We start from the raw sequence: 20,152 nt of genomic DNA, 5'->3' as shown, positions 1-20,152 counted from the left end.
TACGACGAGGATAAATCGCGTGTTGCTCGAAAGAAGCGTGCACGCGACGTCCAATCGACGTCCAACGTCGCAGAAACGGGGACACAATTGCACGGGTTGTGTTAACGAGCTCTAACGAGTAGCCTTTTATCGCGGCAGCGTTAAAGAAGCTGCCGACCTTCCTCCGAATGAATTAAGCAAGCGTAAACGATGACAGCGATTAAACAATTGGGATTTAGTTTATTCGTCTCCCTTCGCGTTACGTAAGCTCGCGAGCCGACCTTGCCTCCGCTCGAGGCAAACCTCCCCTCCTTACGTAAAATTGACTTTCAAACTGTTAACGCTCGTTATCAACGTGCTCGAAACTGGTGGCTTTTCCAATTGCAAAACTGCAACCGATACGCGTGCATCGAGAATTTCGAATTTCTATGCGCGTGTATACACATATTACGTACGATTTCATAAGAAAATAGGAATAGGCGTTAAAATCTTTAAATATATACCGCGACTTGATCCAACTGATTCATCTCGGCGAATCGTAACTTATTATGGATCGAGAATGCCGATCGAACTTCTATGATTCGTAAACACCGTCTCGACTTAAAATTTCATAAGAGAATAGGTTTGCCCGTTAAATTCTTTAAATAATAGCGCGACTCGGACCAACTGTCGATTTAACTGTCGCGGTAGTTAAGCCGGATATCGACAGCTTGCTCGAATCGAGTATGAATCGACACTTTCCCGTGCACGCCTGTCCTTTTATTTCGACCCTCGAGAATCGCGAGAATAGGGGATGGAGCAACACTCTCGCTCGATCGAGGAACGGATGCTTTGATGCGTGTAAGACACACCCCCTCGCGTGAATTTCGCTTCCCTTCTCCCTTCCTTTCATCCGTTCCGATGATCCGACACACGAAGGAAAGTGATCGCGTCGGCGTGGCACAGGAAGGCACTACCTTTATTACGATTTTTAACCGACTTCTCTCTGATCGCTTTATGATCAGTACGAATGGGAAAAGGGGAAAAAGAAGATGAGTAAACGAAACAACGCGAAAAAAGTTACGAGAGTCGGGGAGCTCATTTTCTTCGGGATTTGTAGGTGAAATAAATTTCTAAGGAAAAACTCGCGCGGTTGATGAATCGTACGATTGCTTTTCGCGCATCCGGAAAATATTCCGCTCCCTCGAGGGGCAGGATTCTACTACTTTCGAATTCTTCCACCTATTTTTATTTCCCTCGTATTCGATACACTTTCGCAACGATTTCGTAAAACGCGCGTGGGAAGTTGCGTTTACGTTTAACTCGGCATGCGTGTAACTCGTTTCTCTTCCCGAACGAAATAACGTTCGCTTATCGAGAATGTCGCGAAACAATTTCGTCGTTATATCGGTAAAAAATTGCACGTCGGAGCACGATCGCGATCCGAACGAGAAAACGACGAGAAAGGGGCGAGCTTTACGCACGTTGAGAAGTGAAAAAGGCAATATCAGCTGCTGCGAAAAAATTATTTTTTCTCGAAACGTAGATCGTGGGATCTAAGCCGTAGGATGTTTTTCTTCGGGGTAAAATCCGTGTACGAATCGTTGTTATCGAGACGTCGCGCTTTTTCGATAATAAGAAAAAAAGGGGAAGGAAAGAAAGAAAGAAAGGAAAGGGAGTAATGTAGTAAGTAACACGGGATGAAATTGTAAAAGTTCGCTGGAGCTCGTTCGCTTTTTAGACCAAAGCCGTATTATCGATCGCATCTTTTTTGTTTTTTTTTTTTTCTTGTCGTAAAACGAGAATTTCGCTCCGTAATATCAAAGTAGTGGCTTTTCCATAACTTTTCGTAAGCGTTGTCGAGCTATGACCAAACTTGTGATCCGTCTCGGATTACGAAGATTCACGAATCAAGAGCGCAACAACAAACGATTTCGTCGTTAAATCGTTTCGCTCGTCGTCGAACGAGTTACGAGATAAACTGTTTAAAGGCGAGTTCTCGCGGAGTGGCTCTAATCGCGCTCTCTTCGTTTATATAACTCGAATTAAAGAAAGTTTTCAGGGACGGATTAAATCCTTGTTCTCTGTGTGAACGCGTGATAGGTGACAGGGAACAAACGAATTCGACGAACCAGTCCTTGACAATTTTCTTTACCGACCACGAGGAGGAGAAGTTTGCGATTTCCGACTCGTATCCAATCGATCGAATTTATTAGAATTAATGGCAAGACGCGAAAGAAAGGTCGGCGCGGTCTTAAAAGCTTCTCTTCCTCCAGTTCCTCCTACTCGGCCCGTTTATTTTTCCTTTTTTTTTTTTTTTCATCAAGCTTTCGCAATCAGTTTTTAGAATGGTTGTTAGAATGTGATTAAAGGGGAAAAAAGAAGGAAAAGAAGAAGAAAAGGAAATTAAGATGGTAAAATCCCCAAGATGAAAATCACGTTTCATCGTCGATGGAAAAAAAAGAAATACGATGGATTTTAAAAAATGACGTTAATCGAAAGTATTAAGAATACTCGTTGCGTAAAGTTTTTTCTCCCGCGTAATACCAAAGAATCTTTCCGAATCTTTCCATAAATATATATACACGAAAGTTACGTAGAGGAAATAGATTGCAAACCCGGGATATTTTCTTAAGGTGATAAACGAGAAAATGCGTCCGAATGGAGGAACTCTCGCAAACCGATATCGAAACCGGGTTATACTTTTTTTTCTCGTCGGTTATTTTTATTATTATTTTCATTTTTATGTTTTTTTTTTTTTATAGGAATTTAATATTAATAAAAGAGAAAAGTAGCGGTAACCAAAGGTTCTCGATATGCGTAAAAAACGATCGTTGAAAGTTTGGATGGTTTTTTTTTTTTTACGATATTTCAGGTCGGAATATATTCAGGGACAAAGACGTGTACGAATTACCATAAAATCGTGTAATATCGCCCGAAACGTCGCATTTTTCTTCAACAAAATCGCAGAGAAGCGGATGATCCCCTCGAATATTGCGTTTTTTCTTTTCAATCGAATTTTCTTCTCTCCGATAAACGTGTCACCATCGAACCGATAATTGATAAAACTAATAATCGTTCCACAGTTTTTGTACAAACACCGATATTCCTTTTCCCATCGACTCTTAATCGATCCTCGTATCGACGTTTCTCGATACCATCCGCCCCTAAAATTAATTCCTACTCGATCGTCCTTTGAAAAAAAAAAAGATATCTCCTTTTCCTTTTATCTTATCGAACTCGTGCAGCCAATTTCTGCGTTCCACTGCACTGGAAAAACAGCGCGACACGATGATTATCGAATAATTCGGTCAATTCGGTTGATCGATCGATCGCAATAATAATGTTCCGCGGAATAAAGAAACGAGGGAAGAAACGGAAGGTTCGGATCGGCGAAAGAGTCGGGGTGCAACGCGCGAAAGTAAATAGAATGGAGATAAAGTGGCGTGAGAAAGATGTCTGGAAGAACCGTGGATAATAAACGCGGAAAGGTACGACGGAGCAACCGCGTCGCGTGGTGGCGGTTCGCGCACTGTTGGCTCCGTGGAATTCTACGTGGCTTGTCTCCTACGGGAGTTCTCGCGACGCGGCCTCCCTCCGTTAACGCGCAGACTCTCGTTCCTCTTGCATTTTCCCTTCAACCGAAAACCTATCGTTCCAACCGCTATTTATCCCCTCGTCCATTCCGTTTTCCGAATTTCCTTTTACGAATTTACTCGTTTCGATCGACCCCCTTTTTGTTTCTCCTCCACCTTTCAATGTTTCGTTAAAAATAAGATAGGTCAATAACAAGGAGAAAGTCGAGATCGCGACGAGTTGAAATTTTTCGTTTTTTTTTTTTTTTCCGCCAAACTTTGCGTTCCCAACTTTGTTCCGTTGGGAAAACGCGAGCAAAAGGTTGCACGCCCTTCCTTTCACGCCTAACCTTCAAAATTTCCCGATAAAGATCAATCGATGTTTTATCGTTTTATCGACCGAGTTATATGCAAACGCGTTCCTCCGTCCAGAAATCGACCTCGTCTCGAGAAGCAACGATGAAAAATTTCTAAATACCCGTTCGATTTCGTTAATTGTTGCATCGACGTGTATTCGTGTAGCGTCAATTGCCTGCGAGGAAAGTGATATTCTCCATCAAATTGGAGAATAATTTCTAATAGTCGAGAATAACTTGATTCTTTTGCCGCCGTAAAATATATCATACTCGGATTTACTTCGATTTCAAATTTCATCCGATATACGATATTGGAACGATGAGCAAATTTCCATCTCGGACGTTAATATTGCCGTTTACCGTCCCGTTTAGGCTGCCGGTAAATCCAAAATTTGAAGCTCGTCTTCAGTTTGTCACGACCACTGTATCCGGGAACGCGAATTGCGCGTTATAGATTCGCGATTGTTTGTCAAAAGTGAAAACGGTTGTTCTCTCGTGCGAATTTCATAAAGCAAATCGATTATCCCTCGGTTATGACGAAGTCAGCCTTCGAGGGGCGGTCGATCGAGTACCGTTTTATTCCTTTGGATCCTCCGGAGAATAGAGGGAGCAGAGAGTAACCTTTGTATCCTCGGCGTCGGTTACCAATTTGCTGCAATTCCGATTCCCTTTGTCCACGGGACGGTTCGTCGAGTTATGGAATAGATGTCACCGAAAAGGAAAGAAAAGTCCTCGAGCGACAGCATTTCCTTAGAAAACGGGGTCGAATCGCGAGAAGGGAAGTTTGATGAAGTTTTCAACGCGTCCTACCGATACGGTATTCGTAGAGGTTCTTGTTAGAGAGGGATCGTCTTGATCGATAGAGAAAATTGTCGAAGAATCACTCGCTTGTTTCGAGAAATTCTTTTTATCCGATTTGTATCCGTCTTTCGAATACGTGACCGAGAACTAGCATCTATTATGCTCGAACGCGAGACAAATTTTTCCCTCCCCATCTCCTCGTCCTCGTTCGTAAGAACGAGGTAACGTCGAGAGATGGAAAAATAGATTGTTTCTCTTTGTATCGTGGAAAGGAAAAAAAAGAAAAAGAAGGAAGAAATAAGACGAGATATACGTATATATATATATATATATATATATATATATATGTATAGGAAAATCCACTCGAAATGAGGGAAATTTGAAAAAAAAATTATACTCGAACTTGTCAAAAAAAAAAAAGGATAGGTGAAAATGAAATATCATCCCTGCCCCCGATAAAAATAAATCCTCGGCGACGATTGAATGGTCTGCGCTCATTTAACTCTCTTTCCAGCGTAAATCTCGTTTATTCGTCGAGGCAATTCTCGCCGGACTCATTTGCGAAGATCGGGCGGTAAAATAAGATTGCAGGGAAAGGAAGATTGCGCTTTGAAATACAAGATGGAGACGATCGAGGATCGATCGACTACGGGAGTAGCCGAAACAATTTCAATTTTATTCGATACTTTCGTTTAAACTGGGGGTGGGGAATATCGCGATTTTACGATAATTTTAAACTTTTGATCGAGTTCAATCGATGCATCGACGTTAAATGAGTTTTTAAACGTACGTTTCATTGCAACTGTTTTAGACACGTGCAAGAAAGAAAATGAAATCTTTTTATAGATGTGCGATAGATCAAAGCCGATCCGATTTTCCGATTTCTCTCGACGCGCGGTCTTTGCGTTTGAACTTGCGAATTTTTCGAAACGTTAACTCGATCGATAAATACGCACAAATTATTACAATAATATTATAACGTATCATTTTCCGAATTTTTAGCGAAGTGTTTCACATTCCTCCATCGCGAAGTTATCTATCTCAACGTTATTTACGAACGGAACGAGTAATCAAAGCTCGAGTTGTTAATTGGGATCGATCGATCTACGCGCTCCTTCTATCCTCTCGTTTCAGATTTTTCCCGCATTTTCCATCGACTCGTCATCCATCTTTCTCGTCATCCATTCCACTTTTGTTTCGGAATCTATCCCCGAGAGGACAGAATTATAATATCGCTGGAAAGCCTCGCTCTGCTCTCTTTCGCTTCATAACAGCTCGGCTATTATTAATTCGTACAAACTTTTACGAAACGGGTAATATAATTAAGGATTAGATGGAAACAATCCCCGGGCAATTCCCGAAGCGCAAAACTTGAAATTGCGCCGTGTATCTCGCGCGGTCCTGCATTCATCGCACCACGTTGCGAAAAAGAGGTGTTGCGATAACAAATGGCGAGACGTGCTCGATCTAATATGGAATCCAGGCGGATCGAGAATGGCCGAAAACGAATCTTTCAACGCTTCGTCCGCTCGGAATGCACGAACCGTTGTACTTGTTGAATACGTTCTTTGTTCCGTCGGTTGTTTCAAACAGGGGAGAAGGGAGCGAAATTTATCGCTTATCAAACATGGAGTGAATCAGAGCATGCAGATAACTGGGTGGATGGCGATGAATGTATTGCGTTGCACAATACTCGTCCGATCAAATCCCAAGGATAACGAACACCGTCCACCCAAAATTTATCCGCTCTCGACGAGCCTTTGACGAAGAAACCTTCCGTTTCAATTCTCAATCCCATTTGCGAGTAAAATTTAGAGTTAAATTTAATCTCACCTCCCCCTTGGGGGAGGTGATCCCACCAAGCGAAACGAAAGTAATCGAACGGACGAATTTCCGAAGGGGAGATCAAACGAATGGGACGATCCAATCTTGGACACGCGTCTTCTCTCTTTCCAAATCGCGCGATCGAATAGAATTCGAAAGTTTTCGAACAGGGTCGATCTTTCTTTCTTTTGCAGCTTGGCCAAGAGAAAGCCAAGTATAAGAAAAAAGAAGAAGAAGTACGAAGGAAGAGGCAAATAGAGGAATTTGCAAGTTGGAGCGTTTGTAAGCGAGGTTGGTAGCATTTCGTTAGCACTTTACTCGACTAAAGGAAACTAAAGGAGGAAAAATTAATATAATTTCGAAAGGCTTGCGCTCGGCCAACTCGACGGCAATTGAACGCAAACTCGGGAAACATCGGTATTTTCTATCAACTTGGCAACAATTACGCTCGACAAATTTAATTACGATTTTCTTCTAGCGGAACGGCTATAGATAAATCGTGAAACACGGTGACCCTCTCCTCCGAGAGATCCACTATCGGAAGAGAAGTCGAACGAGAAGTAGACGAGTTTCGTCCTTTCTATGACGACGAGAGTCAAGATCGGGGCGGAATAAAAAAGAAGAAGAAGAAGAGGAAGAAAAAGAAGAAAAAAAAATAGGTGAAGAACAGAGGGAAGGGCGTGGATGGAAGTAGCAGTTGTATGTATGGCCAGCGCGACATCGTAAAAAAAAAAAAAAAAAAAAAGAAGAAAGAGAATGAAATCTAGCCGGAGATGCAAGAAAGAACGGACACTCGAGCTTTGGCTGACGTCGCTTTACGTGCCGGTATAATGGCCCTTGTCTTCACCACAGTACCAAGTTCTATTCAAGCTTGAAGGGACTCGCCAACTTCTCCACGACACCGACGCGATTCTTAAATCTACTTAGCGAGCCCGGTTTCTTTTTCCATCTCTCCCCAACGCTCCCCCCCTCCAGCGTCTCTCCTCGATTTCCATCGATCTGTCCTCGACGATCCACGCGTGATTTTCCTCCCCACGCACGGATAGAAAGAAAGAAAGAAAGAAAGATTAATGACGGAGCGGTGTTCGAGTATCCGCGCCTTGATCGCTTTTGTTCTCCTAACTACCCTGTTTGTGCTCGTTAAACCGATTTGCTAGTTGCCCGGTAAACAATAGGGACTCGCGTTATGGTCACGACAATATGATGCAAATACGAAACTACAGCGTCATCGCCGATCGATTATTAAATCTGACTGCGCGTTAAACGTTCAACGTCGCGTCTGGCCAAATTAAATTTACATGCTATATATATACGTTATATTATTTAGATTCCATTTAGGGACGCACGTGCGGTTGATCCGATCGAATCGTCTTATGTTTTTTCCTGGAAAAACGATTGGATCGAGTAGCGTGAAGCATCCATCGAGCTAGCAACCCATTGCTTCTAATCAAGGGTGTGTATATATCGCCCGAAGAGTTGTTGTAGAGTATCTGTTACGGGTTCGTTAAGACGGTGTTCCGACTTTCGGTCAACTTTCACCCGGCACACGTACGGATCGAGCATGACGCGAAAATTAAATTCCGAGAATCGACTTGCTCGTATCTCTCGATATCTCTCATCGGCTCGCCCTGCAAATTGAATCCGTTCAGACCTCCCTAATGAGGTTTCTTGGATCGGCAACGAAACGTAAAGGGATCGAGAATTATAAACGCTATTCATTTTCGGGGGGAAATACGATCGATACGTCGTTCGCACGACGATTCAAAGATTTTTCTCTGAGAGTGGGGAGAAAGATAAGGCGAACGCATATTTTTCTGGTTAATTAGGCCGATAACTGAGTCAGCATCTCTCCCTCTTGTGATCGATTAAACGATCTCGACGACTCCTTTCCATTACTCGGGAACGACGATCCCTTCGCGAGGGAATTTAAATCGCGTGAAACGATAACACGAAAAGAAGAATCGAATTTTTCCTTTATATTTTCGATTTGACGCGTATAGAATAATATCGTTTGCACGAATTTTCGTTTCAAATATTTTTTTCGTGATCGACGTTTCGATTTTACCCTCCTACTCTCCTACTCTTCTTTTCTCGTCTCTGTTAAAAATGTAACATTCAATTATCGAAGTGGTCGATAGTCGGATTGAACTCGAGCTCGACGACGAGCAATAAAGCGCGGTGCTTCCATCTCTTGTTGTTGGTAACAATTACTTGCTCCATTCCCAGTAGTGAAAAGCTACTGCGGTCGGGCATACAAGTAGATTCGGTTTGTTCTCGGTCGGACATTTACCGAGTATACCAATAATTCCACTGGCGCGACGGGTAAAGAATCGCGAATCGATCGATTAATCGGAAAAATTTTACGAGAGAGGGAGGGAGGAGAAAGAAGAGGGAGGGAACACTCTGTAACGTAAAATTCTTTCGGTAAAATCCACATTAATTTTCGCGTAACGAAATTAAAAGTTGGAAGAGGAAGACCGAAAATCAGATCAAGTTTAATTTTTCAAGGATAAAAACGGACACGTAGGTCGCGTACACATTTCTCGAACAAAGTCCCCTCCCCCCTCTCCCAAGCATCGAAGCGTACGTAACGAGTCTTGGCTCGTTTAGGGTATCAAAGGCCCCCTTCCTCCTCTCTCTCTCTCTCTCTCTCTCTCTCTCTCTCTCTCTATTCCGATTCCTTTGTATCGTTCCCCTTCGACTCGCGTTGCTCGCCACGTATAGAGAATACGATCGGTGTCACTATACACAATCCTCGTATCCGACGACCGACTTAGGCTTTCGGTGTGTCGCGCAAGCGTGTTGAATCGAAAGGAGCGGGCTAGGGGTCGCCGGGAGAAAGAGGGAGTCCCGGCAAATCAATACGGTATATATCCGCTAGTAACCGGCCAGTTGGGGCTCATCCTTCGCGATAGACGCATCGAAATCGCGTGCGAAATCGAGCTATATATCGAAATTCAATTCCGCCTAGATTTCTTTCTCCTCGCCGCTCGCCTCTTTTTTTCCAACCGGTACCCGGTCGATCGATTTTCTCCTCGTTTTACGAAGGAAAGTCACGCGAGCCATCCTCGCGCCAGGCGGGCATACATCGGCTCGAGGTGCTCGAAGGTGCTACCGCTCCGGAAAGAGAGGTAACTGACCCTGTGCAACAACGCGAACGTTCGGGCTGAATCAACTAGCGAGGAGACCGGTGACCTCCGAAGCGGCAACATCGATCGCTTCCTTCCGAGACGTTCGAAGGAAAGAGAAGAGACGCGGCCGAATACCGTCGCGAGTCCGAAATCAGAAACTCGACGAGTTTGAGGAGTCGCGCGAAGCGAAGGGGGAGAGAGAGAGAGAGAGAGAGAGAGTAACGCGAGGAGGGTTACTCGAGAAGGAAGTAACGCGATCATCGATCGGTGGAAACTCGAGTGGAAAGAAGGTCGAATCGAATCCCGATATCGGTAGGATCCCCGCACCGAAGGGCTCTCGGAAGGCCGGCCGAGCCTATTGGAACTGGTCTGGTGGGAGCGCGTGGTGATTACTCGTTCCGCACGGATTTTCCGAAACACCCCCAAAACGGCAACCCGTGGTCGTTGTGGTGTTGCCGGGGCCCCGCCGTTAACCGCGAGAGATCGCGAGAAGGGAACTTGGCAGGATCGGCGGGGCGATCGCCCAGAGGATCGGCCTCCTCGTGCGCGACCGGCTCCACCACCACCACCACCACCATCTACGCCGCTTACTGGCGGCCTAGTGAAATGGAGGAGAAGTCCTCGGCTCGGTTCTCCGAGTACTTGTTCGCCAAGATGGATGGCCAGGACGTGTCGGCCTCTCAGGGTCCCCGTAAGGTGACCGCCGACACCAGAAAATTCATGCGGGAGAATCTTCTTCTCATAGTTACCCTTTCCGGTGTCCTCTTCGGCGTCGTACTCGGTGAGTAATCCTTTCTTTCTTTCTTTTCACCCCTTCCTACTACTATTAATATCCCAAGATATGTCAAGCAAATGTCGATCATCGCGGAGAAAAAAGTTTCCATCGACGTTTTCGTTCGACAAACCCTCCCCAGCTTCGTCCGTGGAATTCGATATTCCATGTATATATATATATATATATATATAAATAAGAGAGAGAGAGAGAGAGAGAGAGAGAGAGAGAGAGAGAGAGAGAGAGATACGAAGTTGAGTGGAAGGTATATATACACGTTATATACGTTATATATTCTGGACAACGATAGCACCATGCCAAAAGCATCCCCTACGTTTCTCGTCCATTATGGACGAAAAGCGTGCCAAGGTCGAGGTTTACATCGGATCCAACTTTTTTTCCATCGTCGATCGATCCGCGTGTAATCGCGGATGGAACTCGTGTCTGTTGTTTTCTATTTTCCCTCTTCCTCTTTCTCCCTTTCTCCCCTTCTTCCGTTCGTGTCGCGGAAACGTCACGTGTCGAAATGTCGCGTTAATAAGTGATCGCTGTGTGCGCGGCTATTTAACGATCGGGGCTTCGTAATCGTTCGTAAACGAACGTACGTAAACGAACGTTCGATGACGTTTCTTCGGATTGATCGTCGTAAAACGAAATTGACAATCGGGAAGGAACATATACGGATTTAATAAGCTTCAGAGAGAAAGAGAGAGAGAGAGAGTATCATCGACGGAAACGATCCCCCTTTGAAATTAACGTACGTTACATAAAACGTGACTATATTATCCTGTTAGAAAGTACCAATTATTGGCGAGAGGTTTCCTTCGAAAGTCTCATCTAATTAACTAACGTGTCTTTCCGAAGCCGAAAGAATAAGCTCCTTCGTACGAACGAAGATAATGTTTCCTTTCTCTTTCTTTTTTTTTTCCCCCTCCTTCTTTTTCGAAGTTGTAACTCTTTCTCTCTTTTCCTCCCCTCCCCCTCTCTCTCTCGACAGAGAACGAATCCGACGCGTTTCAATCCACTTCGCTTTTTTTCTCTCTCCTTCTTTTTTTTCTGGATTTTAATTGCCCACGAAGGCAATTTCCTCCTCCTTCTCCTCCTCGAAATCGACGACGCGAAATCACTCGCAATTACGTCACGTACGTTCGAATTTCATTTTCTTAAACTCCTATTTATTTATTCGTGCGAGCATCGATAAAGCAACTCCCTCTTCCTCCCCTTTCCTTTTATAATTCGTGTCGTGCCGTCTATAGACGATCGACGACGAGTTAAGGAGTTATTCTTATTTATCAAACTTATCGTCCAACAATTTCATCCACTGCTAGATTTACACCATTTGCTACACATTTAACCTCGCCTTGTGTATATATATATATATATATATAGGGATATAATTTTTCCCTTTTTGTCTCTTCCCCTCCACAGATAAGAATTTCAGAAGCTGAACTCGTTTTCGATCCCCCGTTACGTTACTTCGTCACGTTCACCTTGAATAGCCTTAAGCCTTCTAGAAGCAACCGTCATAGTAGTAGTAGTAGTAGTAGTAGTAGTGTGCGGTAATCTCGTTATTTTTTTCAGGGTTCGGTTTACGACCCTTGGGCCTCGGCGATGACGCAGTTATGTTAATCAGTTATCCCGGAGAGCTCTTCATGAGGTTGTTAAAGTTAATGATCTTACCACTGGTGATCGCCAGCCTTATATCGGGTAATTATACGTAACTTTATGCGTTGCACGGGGGAAAAGGGGAATAATAAAAATTGGGGAATTAAAAAAATGAGGATGATCCGAGGAATGGAATCAAGTTTGACGGATAATTTTCAGGCTCGGCCAGTTTGAACGCGAGGATGAACGGGATGATCGCCGTCCGAACTTTGGTGTACTTTATACTCTCCTCCTTGTTGAACGCTGTCCTCGGTGTCGTCCTGGTTCTGCTCATTCATCCGGGTAATCCTGGAATCAGAAAATCGATCGCGACCTCGCACAATGGAAGAGCCGTGAACATCTTGGACAGCCTTCTCGATTTGGGAAGGTGGTATTATTATTATTATTATTTATTATTATTATTATTGTTCCACTTCCTTTCTTCTTCCTTTCTTTCTCGCGAGGATCGAGTGTATTCTCGCTCGCCAGCCCCAGCTCGTTATTTCCGTGCTTTTGCGTCGACACGTAAGGGAACACGTTCCTTACGGAATTTTCCTACGGATAAAAGTAGAATCCGAGCCATCGTGGTGGTCGAGCAACGCTTGACTCGTTCCACTCGTCCGTTCCACGAGGCAGATATTTTCGATTATTTTTCCATCGATACTATCGACGCCCTCTGCCTCTCGTTCGAACTTGGCCCCGTCCGAACGATAACGAACGAAACATCAAACTCGCTCGATACTCGGTTCGATCCCCCTCCCCCCCCTCCCCTCCCCCCTCGGTATTTCGCTCGTTTACACGCGTGTAAACTGAATTATCGCGTATCGTGGATGAATTAAGGTCGACGCAATTTCACGATCGGTGAACTTCTCCGGGTGGCAGGATATCTATATCTATCCGCTAGGACGACGAAAATAAAATATATCGATCGGGTATACATCGTCGAGTATTACTTTATTTGCCGGTCCGTTTAAGGCACACTTGCTCGCGATGCATGCCATCCGCTAAATGGAATTATACGCTGTATCGTCGATAAACGTATCTCTATCGATCGACCGCTTTATTATAAAAGAAAAAAAAAAAAAAAAAATGTGTTACAGAAATATGTTTCCGGATAATATATTCCAAGCAGCTTTTCAGCAGGTACGTCGTCTTTCGCACACGCTTTTACACACGCGTGTATTTTTGGCGCGAGATAATCGATGCATTTTATCTATGGCAGGCCCACACGGTATACGTTCCGAAAACACCGCCCTTCAAGAACCTCACCGTTCCGATATCCTCGGACGTACTCGGAGACGAAGAATTGATGAGAGTGACGCAATACAGAAGCGGGACGAACACGTTGGGCATTGTTTTCTTCTGCCTGGTGTTCGGCACGTTCTTGGGCACCCTCGGGGAGAAAGGCCAAATCGTGATCGACTTCTTCAAAGCTGTTTTCGAAGTGATCATGAGGATGGTGTCTACGGTAATGTGGTACGTGAAAATATATATTATTCCAAGATATCGATACGTCGTGCGTCACGATTTTATCGATTCGCCGTATTGGACGACACGCAGGATGACACCTGTGGGCATCACCTCCGTGATAGCTGGGAAAATATTGGGCGTCGCCGACTTGGCGTTGGTGATGTCGCAGCTCGCCTGGTTCATCGTCACGATCGTGATCGGTGTGTTCTTCTATCAGCTGGTGATCATGCAGCTCATCTATTTGGCCTTCGTGAGAAAGAACCCCTTTAAATTCTACGCCGGCCTCGCCCAGGGCACGCTCACCGCCTTCGCCATGGCATCAACGTGAGTCGTCGATCTTCGAACTCAGCCCGACCTTCAGACTACCCATATCGCCTACCTCACACGGCCTCGGTCGTCATCGTCATTTATTTCTCGAATCTTTGTTTCGACCCTTCGAATTCGAATCGCCGAATTTAACTCTCCTTTCGTTACATATACGTTATTCTCGTCGTCTCGTCTTTTTCTTTTTTTTTTCCGTTCTTTTTTTTTCCTTCTTCTTCTTTTTTTTCTTTTTACATCGCGCCGTCGATGTAAAAAAAAAAAAAAAAAAAAAAAGAAAAAAAAACACCAGTTCAAAGGAAACTGGAAAAAAAAAGGCGATCCCAGACTCGAGAAAGAAAAGAAAAACAGGTGGACGCATGGAATCTGAATCGATTGATAGAGACAATATGTTTCAGCTAGCCGAGAGGAGGCATTGCGAGGCCTTAATTCCCACACACCGCTACTCGTCCTAGACTCGTCCTTGCCGTGCAACGTTTCACAACGCCGCGTCGATCTCGCGTTGTCGAACGTTCCAACCACTCCTTATCTTCTCCTGTCTATCTTTCGTTCGATCGTCCCCTCTCTTCGATCAACCTTTCTTCTTCGCACACGCTTTTTCTTTAATGTTTCTGCGTTGCTCGCGGGGGGAACTGTTCGTGACCAATAAGAGAGAGAGAGAGAGAGAGAGAAAGAAAGAAAGAAAGAAAGAAAGAAAGATAGATAGAGAGAGAGAGAAAGGGAGAGAGGTATGCAGTTCCGGGTGGCACTTAGGATGCGGATACTCCCCGGTTACTCTACTAGCCTACTAGATCTTTCGAACTTTCGGCATCACGAATTTTTCTTCTTTGAAAAATTCTTTCGTTTCGTTTTAAATCTTCCTCGCCGAAATTTCGATGACACTCGGGATGACGAAATGACGATGACGGATAAAAGGATAAAAGTGCACGGAAATGTTTCTCGTTTTCGCATTATCCGTATTTATAATTAACCGGAAATCAGCTGACTCCGTGTCACCTGGACTGATTGTTGGCGTGGAAGATTCGAAAAGCTTCCGATCCGAATCTTCCTGTCCTTCCCTCCTTCCTTCCTTCCTTCCTTCCTTCCTTCTTTCCTCGAAGGAGGACAGAGAGGAGGACGAAATCGTCACGAAGACACACGCACACGCACACACGCGCGCACACACACACACACACGCACAGAGCACATATATTATAAACGTTTGTTCACCACTCTTGTTCTACCACCGTCGATATATAACTTCGCTTGGATAAATAATTTCCACGAACGAGAGAGAGAGAGAGAGAGAGAGAGAGAGAGAGAGAGAGAGAGAGAGAGAGAGAGAGGGAGAGAGAGAGAGGAAAGCTGAAAAAAATATTGATTGCTCGTGTCGAGCCCGCTCTTCCAGGTTTGCCGGCGCCGTCCAGAAACCACTGGCCAGAACACCCGAACCACGATCGTACGATATATATAATATTTTTGTTCGTTTCTACCATTACCGCGGATCACGCGAAGCAACGATCATTTTTTCAGTTTATCCATCCGAAGAAGAATCAAAAGCGACCCCATCCCCCTTTCCTTTCCTCCCTTTTCTTCCATCTTCCTCCGCTCTTCCCGTTCTCGTTCCCGTCTCCCGTCCGATGCATCGTGGGACAGAGAAGGGATCCGCGTGAGCTCGTTTCTCGCGTTTGAACTCGCGTTTGCAAACTCGTCGCAGCTCGTTCTTCTCGTTCTTCTCGTTCTTCTCTATTCCGAACCTTTTCCGTCCCATCATCGAGGCGCTCGAGATCGTTAAACGCCCCTTGCAACGCCAATCTATCTAATTCAACTTATTTTCTATGTGGATTAACTTTTTCCAGAGGAGAGCGTACACAACTGTGCGTACACTGCGTGACTGAGAGATACAGCTCTTTGCGTATCTGAACAGAGACTGTATGAATATCATGATGATGTATTAGAACACGCGCTGCACGCGGCCTTTTGCAGGTGGTTCAGAGACCGAGGGTGGCCTTGGTAAGTAATCGATGGCCGCGACATGAAGGTACATGCGATTGTCTGTTGCAGGATTTTAAAATGATTTTTCTCCCTTCGAGAGATGCGATGGACGAGTGGCCGTCTTCCGTCGACACCCTGAGATTAACCCTGGTTGATTTTCAGTTCGTATCGTCATCGCGGTCATTCTGGTCGTTAGTCTCTCTTAGCTTAGAATAGAAAAGAAACGAAAAGAAAACAAAAGAAAAAAGAAAAAAAAAAAAAAACCTGTCCATGCACCAACCAATTGTGTTGCGTCCGTCCACGCCACCGTCCGAACGCTCTATCAATCGAACCTTACAGCGCGCGCTTTTCGAAAAATGCTCCCCGTTCGTACGATTCCGTTCGATTTCGCTCGCTTCATCCATCTCATTCACCACGTCTCGATCCACGTACCTACGTACGTTCCTTCCGCACGTACGTACGTACGTACGTATGCAGAGAAAAATTTTATGCTTTCGAATTAAAATAACCATCACCGCTGTTATTATTATATTATATTATACTACATGCCAGAATGACCCTCCCCCCCCCGCCGCCGCCGCCGCCGCCCCCGCCCCCTACCCCCCCACTACCCTCCATGGACATCGGCTACGCAGCGCGCAGAAATAATCTTTTCTACTATAATCTACTCTCGACTCGACCGCGTTTTCCTCGATTTTCCCTAATGCAGTTTTGTACAGGGCTGCCGCACTTCCCGTCACTTTCCGCCTGATGACGGACAAACTTCGAGTCGATCCTAGAGTGACCAGATTCGTTCTGCCGATCGGTTGCAATATTAACATGGACGGGACGGCGTTGTTCGTGGCCGTGGCAAGCATATTCATCGCCCAGATGCACGGGATCGCTTTGGGCTTCGGTGAAATCATAACGGTTATGTGAGTAAAAAAAAGAAAAAAAAAAAAAACAAAGAAGATCTTTTCTTCCCTTCTTCCTCCTCTTTCTCCTCTCCTTCTCGATCTTCACTTCCTCTTTTATCGACGCAATATCGTCATCTATTTCTATTCTACAAACCGATCGATCGAAATTTTCTTTTCTCTGTTTCTCGTTTCAAGTTTAACCTCCACCGCTGCGTCCGTGTCATCGGCGTCGGTCCCAAGCGCCGCCTTGGTCCTCCTTCTGGTCGTGTTGAGCGCCATCAACGCCCCCGTTTACAACGTCTCCCTTTTATTCACCATCGATTGGTTCGTGTAAGTAACGTAAGTCCCGTTATCGCCTTTCCTCTAAATAAAATTCGATCGCTCATCCGATATTTTCTTTTTTTTTTTTTTTTTTTTCTCTCTCTGTCTCTCTCTCTCTCCTGTTTCACGCGGTTCAGGGATCGCATTCGAACCACGAACAACATGCTGGGCGATTGCTACGCCGCCGCAGTGGTCGAGCAGTTGTCGAAAAAGGAATTGATGGCGCTGGACGCGGCAGCCTATCAAGTATGATCGATCGATACGAAAAACGAAGCGACAGACGACGCTTACTCACGTGGTGGTGGGAAGGGAAACAGAGGTGTTAATATCGTTAAATGTGATTTCCGTTTCAGTCGGAAACCGTTTTGCCAACAACGATCGCGAACGGATGCATTTCCGCAAACAGGGTACCTGATCCCGACACCATCGTCGTCGAGATGCAAGACGACGCGAGGATAGCCGGCGTCGCCAAGTAAACAAGCTTGTTGGTAGGGCTAGGCTATCACTTTGTAAGATTGCAACGATCGCGTGCATTCTTTTCTTCCTTCCTTCCTTCGTCTCTTTTATTCTGCTTTCCTATCGCAAAAAAGAAAAAAAAGGAAAAGAAAAAAAAGGAAAAGAAAATTGAACATTTGCAAAAATGATTCACACACCAGGCGTTCCTCGTGGTACGTAAAAAAAAAAAAAAAAAAAAAAAAAAAAAGAAAAAAAAAATTTTCCTTTCATTCTCCAACCATTTCACGCCAACCATCGCGCGTCATCGGGGCGGGGGGGTTGTATCGATCGAGTAAGAAAAAAAAAAAAAAAGAAGAAAAAAGAAAAGAAACTCTTTTTCGTAGGAAGCGCAAAAATCATCGTTCAAACCATCCTTCTCGTAATTATCAAACGCTTGTAAACGCTTCGCGAATATAGGAATGGGGCTGCTACTTTCGCTGCTTACCGTTCTATCATCGCATCGCGTTTAAATTATATCGTTGCTCGAATCGCACGACGACGAGCTTGAGAGAAAGAATTAGAGAGATCTTATTTATTTATTATCATCTCGAAGAGACTTTGCGATTCGAATGTTGAGAGGGGAGGGGAAATAAATGATAAACTTAAACTCGAAATTATTATCGCGAATAATTCTGCGAAATTCGATCAAACGAACATTTCGTCGAACACGTTCATTCTTCCATGCGATCGTCATCTTCGACTGCATCCATCCATCCATCCATCCATCCATCCATCTATACATACGTACATCTATGCGTACATCGAACGACTCATCACGCTTGTTAAAAGTGCCGCTTCGAATCGAGCACGTTAGCTTAAGCACGCGGGGCATCGTCATCTCGATCTTGTTGTTTCGTTTCAGCATCAGCGTGTTGCAGATACCGAGGAGCGTGACCGAAGAGACAGTTTGACCTGTGGCTTCGCTGCGAAACATAGTTTAGCTTTAAGTTATACTACTACTACCATCTAGAGAGAGGGAATGCGATGCGTTCATTGCGGGGATCAAAAAAAAAAAAAAAAAAAAAAGAAACAGTTCACCGGCTACAAAAAAGGAAAAAAAAAATATGTGACGTTTTTCTACTCTATTTCTCTCCGAGTGTTGTTGTAAAGAAATTACGGCATTACTTGTCGCTGATGATATCATTTGAAAAAACGAATATCAAATAAGCAAAGTCAATAATAAATATCGAGGAGTGCGCTACGCGATTTATCGTCGTTTAGTGCTATGCGAGCATAGCAATAACTTTTGTAGTGGCTTCTTGAGTGGCGAATTGAGAGGAGTAAAAAAAGAAAAAGAAAAAAAAAAAAACATGTATGTATGTATGTATCGCGAGATCATCGATTTTGTTGCACTCTGAAAATATCGAACGATCGCGTGAACAGCGTCGGACGTGGTGCCTTATTTTAACACATGTGGCATATGCCATCCCGAAAGTAGAGAACAATTTCTTTTTTCGAGTTTTGTCGAGCGTAGGGCAACGTTTGCTCATTGCCTGGTAAAAAAAAAAAAAAAAAAAAAAAGAAGAAAAAATATATATATATATATTTCGTGACCGATCGTTGTACTGCCACAAAAATCTTTTTTACGATGTGTGAGTCGATGATACGAATTTTACGAAATTTTCAATTATTCGAGAACCCTTCTTCTTCTTCTTCTTCTTCTTCTTCTTCTTCTTCTTTCTCTTCGTTATCGAACAGACAATGAGCGAAAAGTTGCATGGCGCCACGATGACTTTATGACGCATGATCGATGTCCCTTCTATTAATATCCGATCGATCGTTGACAATTACTTGGAAGAATATGTGAAAAAACCAAAACTTGTTTTGCGTAGCGTTAGAAATTCGTGAGATACGAATCGTCTAGCTGTATGAGTAACACAAATGTAATAGTTACATTAAAAAAAAAAAAAGGAAAAAAAAAAAAAAACGTATGCGTCAGCATAGGTTAACGTTCGATAAGAGATAATAACATCGTTGAACACTACCAAATACATTCGTCGTAGTCGAAGATACATTTTGAAAATGATAAAGTAGGCTCCTTTTTTTAGCTTTTAACCGTACCGAATTTCACTTGCGGACCATGGACAAGTGTAGATCGGTGCACAGAAATCTGTCGGAAATTTGTCGAGATACGATATACGATGATCGACCACATTTAAAATTCGAGATATCTGACGAAGGTACCGCATCTACGATTCTGCCTCTGTGTTTTCGATCGATCCTTTGTAGGCCAATTTGTATTTCGAAGTTACAGTTTGCCGACTTTGTAACACACACACACACACACATCCGAGAAAAAAAAAGGAAAAAAAGGAAAAAAAAGAAAACAAAAGAAAAAAGAGGAAAAAAAAAAAAGACGATATAGAAGCGCTCGTGAAAGAGCAATTTTAAGACTGGACATGCCATTTGAATTACTTACTGATATATCGTTATATAGAAGAATTCTGATAAGGGTTCGCTAATTTTAGGCACTAGAAACGTAGGTCGATACGTGTTCTCTCGTAGAGACTGTTTAAATGTACAAATTAACTGGATAAATAGTGTGCTTCGTAGTGAGCTTTTCGTCGCTTGAAAAAAAAAAACACGATCGAATGATTTCTTTCTTTTTTTTTCT

At 43.9% G+C, this 20,152-nt stretch overlaps 1 protein-coding gene across 4 annotated transcripts; it reads left to right on the top strand.

Moving 5' to 3' along the window:
• Positions 1–9,391: 9,391 nt before the first annotated feature.
• Eaat2 (Excitatory amino acid transporter 2) lies at positions 9,392–19,465 on the top strand. 4 transcript variants are annotated; one of them, XR_015290815.1, is made up of 11 exons: positions 9,393–10,426; positions 11,999–12,124; positions 12,242–12,449; positions 13,162–13,204; positions 13,284–13,537; positions 13,622–13,855; positions 16,546–16,740; positions 16,918–17,052; positions 17,181–17,289; positions 17,397–17,711; positions 18,401–19,465. XR_015290815.1 is itself a non-coding variant. In XM_086903641.1 (11 exons), exons 1-11 carry the CDS (start codon positions 10,252–10,254, stop codon positions 18,447–18,449), a joined length of 1,647 nt encoding a protein of 548 aa, XP_086759767.1. In that variant the 5' UTR covers positions 9,393–10,251; the 3' UTR covers positions 18,450–19,465. The 4 variants fall into 4 exon arrangements, 2 of the variants coding, with proteins under 2 accessions (XP_086759767.1, XP_086759768.1); XM_086903641.1 differs by having other exon boundaries at positions 17,397–17,515; XM_086903642.1 differs by having other exon boundaries at positions 17,397–17,531.
• The last annotated feature ends 687 nt before the right edge of the window (positions 19,466–20,152 follow it).

This window comes from Apis florea, unplaced genomic scaffold (genome assembly GCF_048593485.1).
Source record: "Apis florea isolate Af1SG1 unplaced genomic scaffold, ASM4859348v1 contig_2293_pilon, whole genome shotgun sequence".
Classification (NCBI taxonomy): domain Eukaryota; kingdom Metazoa; phylum Arthropoda; class Insecta; order Hymenoptera; family Apidae; genus Apis; species Apis florea.
Note: the sequence above shows the minus strand (reverse complement) of the source record. Positions and strands in the feature narration are given on the sequence as shown.

What these genes read in the sequence shown, in the direction of transcription:
- Eaat2 (XM_086903641.1), top strand. Translation starts at nt 10,252, where the DNA reads ATGGAGGAGAAGTCCTCGGCTCGGTTCTCCGAGTACTTGTTCGCCAAG. An exon ending in GATCGCCAGCCTTATATCGG is followed by an intron (nt 12,125 to 12,241) that starts GTAATTATACGT and finishes GATAATTTTCAG; the next exon opens with GCTCGGCCAGTTTGAACGCG. An exon ending in GCCTTCGCCATGGCATCAAC is followed by an intron (nt 13,856 to 16,545) that starts GTGAGTCGTCGA and finishes AGTTTTGTACAG; the next exon opens with GGCTGCCGCACTTCCCGTCA.